The 7,500-nt window shown below is 46.5% G+C and overlaps 1 protein-coding gene across 3 annotated transcripts in view; it reads left to right on the top strand.

Moving 5' to 3' along the window:
- The window catches only part of mtus2a (microtubule associated tumor suppressor candidate 2a), a 218,864-nt gene that overhangs the window by 180,326 nt on the left and 31,038 nt on the right, over positions 1–7,500 (top strand). The window contains exons 5-6 of one of the 3 annotated variants that reach the window (XM_052520106.1): positions 2,554–2,724; positions 5,028–5,126. The exons of 1 other annotated variant lie outside the window; for it this stretch is intronic. In XM_052520106.1, the coding sequence (XP_052376066.1) occupies positions 2,554–2,724; positions 5,028–5,126 (270 nt within the window). The remainder of the gene's footprint in view (positions 1–2,553; positions 2,725–5,027; positions 5,127–7,500) is intronic. One more of the 3 variants, XM_052520104.1, reaches the window with a different exon arrangement.

Here is a 7,500-nt window from a genome sequence, read left to right as displayed (position 1 = left end):
GACTGTCTCTGTCTCCCCTTAACTCTGTTAAACTGTCTCTGTCTCCCCTTAACTCTGTTAGACTGTCTCTGTCTCCCCTTAACTCTGTTAAACTGTCTCTGTCTCTGTCTCCCCTTAACTCTGTTAAACTGTCTCTGTCTCTGTCTCCCCTAACTCTGTTAGACTGTCTCTGTCTCTTTCTCCCTTAACTCTGTTAAACTGTCTCTGTCTCCCCTTAACTCTGTTAAACTGTCTCTGTCTCCCCTTAACTCTGTTAAACTGTCTCTGTCTCCCCTTAACTCTGTTAGACTGTCTCTGTCTCTGTCTCCCTTAACTCTGTTAAACTGTCTCTGTCTCCCTTAACCCTGTTAGACTGTCTCTGTCTCTGTCTCCCTTAACTCTGTTAAACTGTCTCTGTCTCTGTCTCCCTTAACTCTGTTAAACTGTCTCTGTCTCTGTCTCCCCTTAACTCTGTTCAACTGTCTCTGTCTCCCTTAACTCTGTTAAACGGTCTCTGTCTCCCCTTAACTCTGTTAAACTGTCTCTGTCTCCCCTTAACTCTGTTAAACTGTCTCTGTCTCCCCTTAACTCTGTTAGACTGTCTCTGCCTCTGTCTCCCCTAACTCTGTTAGACTGTCTCTGTCTCTGTCTCCCCTTAACTCTGTTAAACTGTCTTTGTCTCCCCTTAACTCTGTTAAACGGTCTCTGTCTCCCTTAACTCTGTTAAACTGTCTCTATCTCTGTCTCCCCTTAACTCTGTTAAACTGTCTCTGTCTCCCCTTAACTCTGTTAAACTGTCTCTGTCTCCCCTTAACTCTGTTAAACTGTCTCTGTCTCTGTCTCCCCTTAACTCTGTTAAACTGTCTCTGTCTCTGTCTCCCCTTAACTCTGTTAAACTGTCTCTGTCTCTGTCTCCCCTTAACTCTGTTAGACTGTCTCTGTCTCCCCTTAACTCTGTTAAACTGTCTCTGTCTCTGTCTCCCCTTAACTCTGTTAAACTGTCTCTGTCTCTGTCTCCCCTTAACTCTGTTAAACTGCCTCTGTCTCTGTCTCCCCTTAACTCTGTTAAACTGTCTCTGTCTCCCCTTAACTCTGTTAAACTGTCTCTGTCTCTGTCTCCCCTTAACTCTGTTAAACTGTCTCTGTCTCCCTTAACTCTGTTAAACTGTCTCTGTCTCCCTTTAACTCTGTTAAACTGTCTCTGTCTCTGTCTCCCTTAACTCTGTTAAACTGTCTCTGTCTCTGTCTCCCTTAACTCTGTTAGACTGTCTCTGTCTCCCTTAACTCTGTTAAACTGTCTCTGTCTCTGTCTCCTTTAACTCTGTTAAACTGTCTCTGTCTCTGTCTCCCCTTAACTCTGTTAGACTGTCTCTGTCTCCCCTAACTCTGTTAGACTGTCTCTGTCTCCCCTTAACTCTGTTAAACTGTCTCTGTCTCCCTTAACTCTGTTAGACTGTCTCTGTCTCCCTTAACTCTGTTAAACTGTCTCTGTCTCTGTCTCCCCTTAACTCTGTTAAACTGTCTCTGTCTCTGTCTCCCCTTAACTCTGTTAGACTGTCTCTGTCTCCCTTAACTCTGTTAAACTGTCTCTGTCTCTGTCTCCTTTAACTCTGTTAAACTGTCTCTGTCTCTGTCTCCCTTAACTCTGTTAGACTGTCTCTGTCTCCCCTAACTCTGTTAGACTGTCTCTGTCTCCCCTTAACTCTGTTAAACTGTCTCTGTCTCCCTTAACTCTGTTAGACTGTCTCTGTCTCCCTTAACTCTGTTAAACTGTCTCTGTCTCTGTCTCCCCTTAACTCTGTTAAACTGTCTCTGTCTCTGTCTCCCCTTAACTCTGTTAGACTGTCTCTGTCTCCCCTTAACTCTGTTAAACGGTCTCTGTCTCCCCTTAACTCTGTTAGACTGTCTCTGTCTCTGTCTCCCCTTAACTCTGTTAGACTGTCTCTGTCTCTGTCTCCCCTTAACTCTGTTAAACTGTCTCTGTCTCTGTCTCCCCTTAACTCTGTTAGACTGTCTCTGTCTCTGTCTCCCCTTAACTCGGTTAGACTGTCTCTGTCTCTGTCTCCCCTTAACTCTGTTAAACTGTCTCTGTCTCTGTCTCCCCTTAACTCTCTTAAACTGTCTCTGTCTCTGTCTCCCCTTAACTCTGTTAGACTGTCTCTGTCTCCCCTTAACTCTGTTAAACTGTCTCTGTCTCCCCTTAACTCTGTTCAGCTGTCTCTGTCTCTGTCTCCCCTTAACTCTGTTAGACTGTCTCTGTCTCTGTCTCCCCTTAACTCTGTTAAACTGTCTCTGCCCCTGTCTCCCCTTAACTCTGTTAAACTGTCTCTGTCTCTGTCTCCCCTTAACTCTGTTAAACTGTCTCTGTCTCCCCTTAACTCTGTTAAACTGTCTCTGTCTCCCCTTAACTCTGTTAAACTGTCTCTGTCTCCCCTTAACTCTGTTAAACTGTCTCTGTCTCTGTCTCCCCTTAACTCTGTTAGACTGTCTCTGTCTCCCCTTAACTCTGTTAGACTGTCTCTGTCTCCCCTTAACTCTGATAAACTGTGTAAATGTGTCCTCTGTTTTCCCCAGGGCCCAGTGTGTGTGTGGACCCTCCCCTCTACAGAGTGACCAACCCACCCTGTACAGACCCCCAGAGAGGAGGGGGACCCCCAAACTATGCCACCCGTAATCTACAGCCCCCATCTACCCCAGCTCTGCCTCGGAGATACCTGCCTGCTCAGCCCAGAGGGTCACCTGTTGGTGAGTCATGCACAGGCTCATATGCACATACAGTACACATGACCTACACACAGTACACATGAACTACATACAGTACACATGAACTACACAGAGTACACATTAACTACATACAGTACACATGAACTACATACAGTACACATAAACTACACAGAGTACACATGAACTACACAGAGTACACATGAACTACACAGAGTACACATTAACTACATACAGTACACATGAACTACATACAGTACACATGAACTACATACAGTACACATAAACTACACAGAGTACACATGAACTACACAGAGTACACATGAACTACACAGAGTACACATGAACTACACACAGTACACATGAACTACACAGAGTACACATTAACTACATACAGTACACATGAACTACATACAGTACAGAAGAGTCTCCTCGGCCAGCTGGTTCTGGGGCTCTGTTCACATACAGACCCCACAAAGCCCTCTTCTATAAAGAGATGAAACCTAGAGAAGAGTCTCCTCGGCCAGCTGGTTCTGGGGCTCTGTTCACATACAGACCCCACAAAGCCCTCTTCTATAGAGAGATGAAACCTAGAGAAGAGTCTCCTCGGCCAGCTGGTTCTGGGGCTCTGTTCACATACAGACCCCACAAAGCCCTCTTCTATAGAGAGATGAACCTAGAGAGTCTCCTCGGCCAGCTGGTTCTGGGGCTCTGTTCACATACAGACCCCACAAAGCCCTCTTCTATAGAGAGATGAAACCTAGAGAAGAGTCTCCTCGGCCAGCTGGTTCTGGGGCTCTGTTCACATACAGACCCCACAAAGCCCTCTTCTATAGAGAGATGAACCTAGAGAGTCTCCTCGGCCAGCTGGTTCTGGGGCTCTGTTCACATACAGACCCCACAAAGGCCTCTTCTAAAGAGAGATGAAACCTAGATAGTCTCCTCGGCCAGCTGGTTCTGGGGCTCTGTTCACATACAGACCCCACAAAACGCAAGGACAGACATATATTTAGACCCAACCAAATATGAGAAAGCAAAAAGATAACTGTTGGACACACTGGAAATAAATAACCAAAAAACATAGCAGATTGGAATGCTATATGGCCACTGTGACTGACCCCAAATTAAGAAAATCCTTGACTATGTAAATATAATAATAATATAATAATAATATAATATATGCCATTTAGCGACTTACAGTCATACATTCTACGTATGGGTGGTCCCGGGATTGAACCCACTACCCTGGCGTTACAAGCGCCATGCTCTACCAACTGAGCTACAGAACGACCACACTGTACTGACTCAGTGAGCACAGCCTTGCTATTGAGAACACTGCCCACAAAATGAGGTGGAAACTGAGCTGCACTTCCTAACCTCCTTCCAAATATATGAACACATTAGAAACACATATTTCCCACAGATCACACAGACCCACAAAGAATGTGAAAACAAATCAAACATTGATAAACTCCCATATCTGTTAGGCGATATACTGCAGTGTGCCGTCACAGCAGCAATATTTGTGACCCGTTGCGATGAGAACAGGGTAACCAGTGGAACACAATCAACATTGTAAATACAACCCATATTTACGTTTATTTATCTTCCCTTTCATACTTCAACTACTTGCCCGTTGTTACAACACTGTACATGGCCAATAATATAACATGTAAAACGTCTAGATTTTTTAAAAACTTTTGTGAGTGTAATGTTTACTAATGCTTCCCTTGTTAATCTAACTTTTGTTTATTGTTTATTCCATTTGCTTTGGCAATGTAAACACATGTTTCCCATGCCAATAAAGCTCTTTGAATTTATTTGAGAGGGAGAGATTTAAAAAATAAAAATCCCAGGTCTAATTATCAGGAACAGGAAAAGGGTGATTAAATTGAAGATATTTTTATTTTATTTTTATTTTACCAGGCAAGTCAGTTAAGAACACATTCTTATTTTCAATGACGGCCTGGGAACAATGGGTTAACTGCCTGTTCAGGGGCAGAACGACGGATTTGTACCTTGTCAGCTCGGGGTTTGAACTTGCAACCTTCCGGTTACTAGTCGAACGCTCTAACCACTAGGCTACGCTGCCGCCCCTATGTAGAGCTGGTAGAGAGAAAAGGAGGGCAATGTCGAAGATTAGATATCGATTGATCAGACTTATAACATAATTGGTTGATTGCCTAAATAAATGTTATAATTGCTTAATTGATGTGTTTTTGATTGTCTCTGATTGGTTGATTGCTTAATTGATGTGTTTTTGATTGTCTCTGATTGGTTGATTGCTTAATTCCATGTTTGTGATTTGTTGCTGTGTTTGATGACAGGTGTGAGGAAGGAGTTCCCGAGGAGTTCTGAGATCACAAGGTCCCTTCCTTCCTCTCCTAAGAGGCTGGCTGTGGTGCCTCCTAAACCCCAGTCACCAGGTGAGACATAGGTAGATAGCGTGGGGAGAGAAGTGAGAATATTACGTGGAGAAAACATGCAGTGGCAGTTTTAGACCAACTGGGGGGGGCAGTTGTACTGTTAGAGGGGCCAGTTGTTAGAGGGGCCAGTTGTACTGTTAGAGGGGCCAGTTGTACTGTTAGAAGGGCCCGTTGTACTGTTAGAGGGGCCAGTTATACTGTTAGAGGGGCCAGTTGTACTGTTAGAGGGGCCAGTTGTACTGTTATAGGGGCCAGTTATACTGTTAGAGGGGCCAGTTATACTGTTAGAGGGGCCAGTTGTACTGTTATAGGGGCCAGTTGTACTGTTAGAAGGGCCAGTTGTACTGTTAGAGGGGCCAGTTGTACTGTTAGAGGGGCCAGTTATACTGTTAGAAGGGCCAGTTGTACTGGTAGAGGGGCCAGTTATACTGTTAGAGGGGCCAGTTGTACTGTTATAGGGGCCAGTTGTACTGTTATAGGGGCCAGTTGTACTGTTATAGGGGCCAGTTGTACTGTTAGAGGGGCCAGTTATACTGTTAGAAGGGCCAGTTGTACTGTTAGAGGGGCCAGTTATACTGTTAGAGGGGCCAGTTGTACTGTTATAGGGGCCAGTTGTACTGTTATAGGGGCCAGTTGTACTGTTATAGGGGCCAGTTGTACTGTTATAGGGGCCAGTTGTACTGTTAGAGGGGCCAGTTATACTGTTATAGGGGCCAGTTATACTGTTAGAGGGGCCAGTTATACTGTTAGAGGGGCCAGTTATACTGTTAGAGGGGCCAGTTATACTGTTATAGGGGCCAGTTATACTGTTAGAGGGGCCAGTTATACTGTTATAGGGGCCAGTTGTACTGTTATAGGGGCCAGTTGTACTGTTATAGGGGCCAGTTGTACTGTTAGAGGGGCCAGTTATACTGTTAGAAGGGCCAGTTGTACTGTTAGAGGGGCCAGTTATACTGTTAGAGGGGCCAGTTGTACTGTTAGAGGGGCCAGTTGTACTGTTAGAGGGGCCAGTTGTACTGTTAGAGGGGCCAGTTGTACTGTTAGAAGGGCCAGTTGTACTGTTATAGGGGCCAGTTGTACTGTTAGAGGGGCCAGTTGTTAGAGGGCCAGTTGTACTGTTAGAGGGGCCAGTTGTACTGTTAGAGGGGCCAGTTGTACTGGTAGAGGGGCCAGTTGTACTGTTATAGGGGCCAGTTGTACTGTTAGAGGGGCCAGTTGTACTGTTAGAGGGGCCAGGTGTACTGTTAGAGGGGCCAGTTGTACTGTTAGAGGGGCCAGTTGTACTGTTAGAGGGGCCAGTTGTACTGTTAGAGGGGCCAGTTGTACTGTTATAGGGCCAGTTGTACTGTTATAGGGGCCAGTTGTACTGTTAGAGGGGCCAGTTGTTAGAGGGCCAGTTGTACTGTTAGAGGGGCCAGTTGTACTGTTATAGGGGCCAGTTGTACTGTTAGAGGGGCCAGTTGTACTGTTATAGGGGCCAGTTGTACTGTTAGAGGGGCCAGTTGTACTGTTAGAGGGGCCAGTTGTTAGAGGGCCAGTTGTACTGTTAGAGGGGCCAGTTGTACTGTTATAGGGCCAGTTGTACTGTTAGAGGGGCCAGTTGTACTGTTAGAGGGACCAGTTGTACTGTTAGAGGGGCCAGTTGTACTGTTAGAGGGGCCAGTTGTACTGTTAGAGGGGCCAGTTGTACTGTTATAGGGGCCAGTTATACTGTTAGAGGGGCCAGTTGTACTGTTAGAGGGGCCAGTTGTACTGTTAGAGGGGCCAGTTGTCCTGTTAGAGGGGCCAGCTGTACTGTTAGAGGGGCCAGTTGTACTGTTATAGGGGCCAGTTATACTGTTAGAGGGGCCAGTTGTACTGTTAGAGGGGCCAGTTGTACTGTTAGAGGGGCCAGTTGTACTGTTAGAGGGGCCAGTCGTACTGTTAGAGGGGCCAGTTATACTGTTAGAGGGGCCAGTTGTCCTGTTAGAGGGACCAGTTGTACTGTTAGAGGGGCCAGTTGTACTGTTATAGGGGCCAGTTGTACTGTTAGAGGGGCCAGTTGTACTGTTAGAAGGGCCAGTTGTACTGTTAGAGGGGCCAGTTGTACTGTTAGAGGGCCAGTTGTACTGTTAGAGGGGCCAGTTGTACTGTTAGAGGGGCCAGTCGTACTGTTAGAGGGACCAGTTATACTGTTAGAGGGGCCAGTTATACTGTTAGAGGGGAGGGGAGGGGGAGGGGGAGGGGTGGGTCGGGGGAGGGGTGGGTTGGGGGAGGGGGTTTGGGGTGAGGGGGGAGGGGGAGGGGAGGGGGGGGGTGGGTTGGGGGCTGGGGGAGTGGGGGTTGGGGGAGGGGGGTTGGGGTGAGGGGAGGGTGAGGGGTTGGGGGAGGGGTG

Source organism: Oncorhynchus keta, chromosome 6 (assembly GCF_023373465.1).
Source record: "Oncorhynchus keta strain PuntledgeMale-10-30-2019 chromosome 6, Oket_V2, whole genome shotgun sequence".
NCBI classification, from domain to species: Eukaryota; Metazoa; Chordata; class Actinopteri; order Salmoniformes; family Salmonidae; genus Oncorhynchus; species Oncorhynchus keta.
The sequence above is the reverse complement of the archived record's forward strand: the minus strand, read 5'-3'. Positions and strand labels throughout refer to the sequence as shown.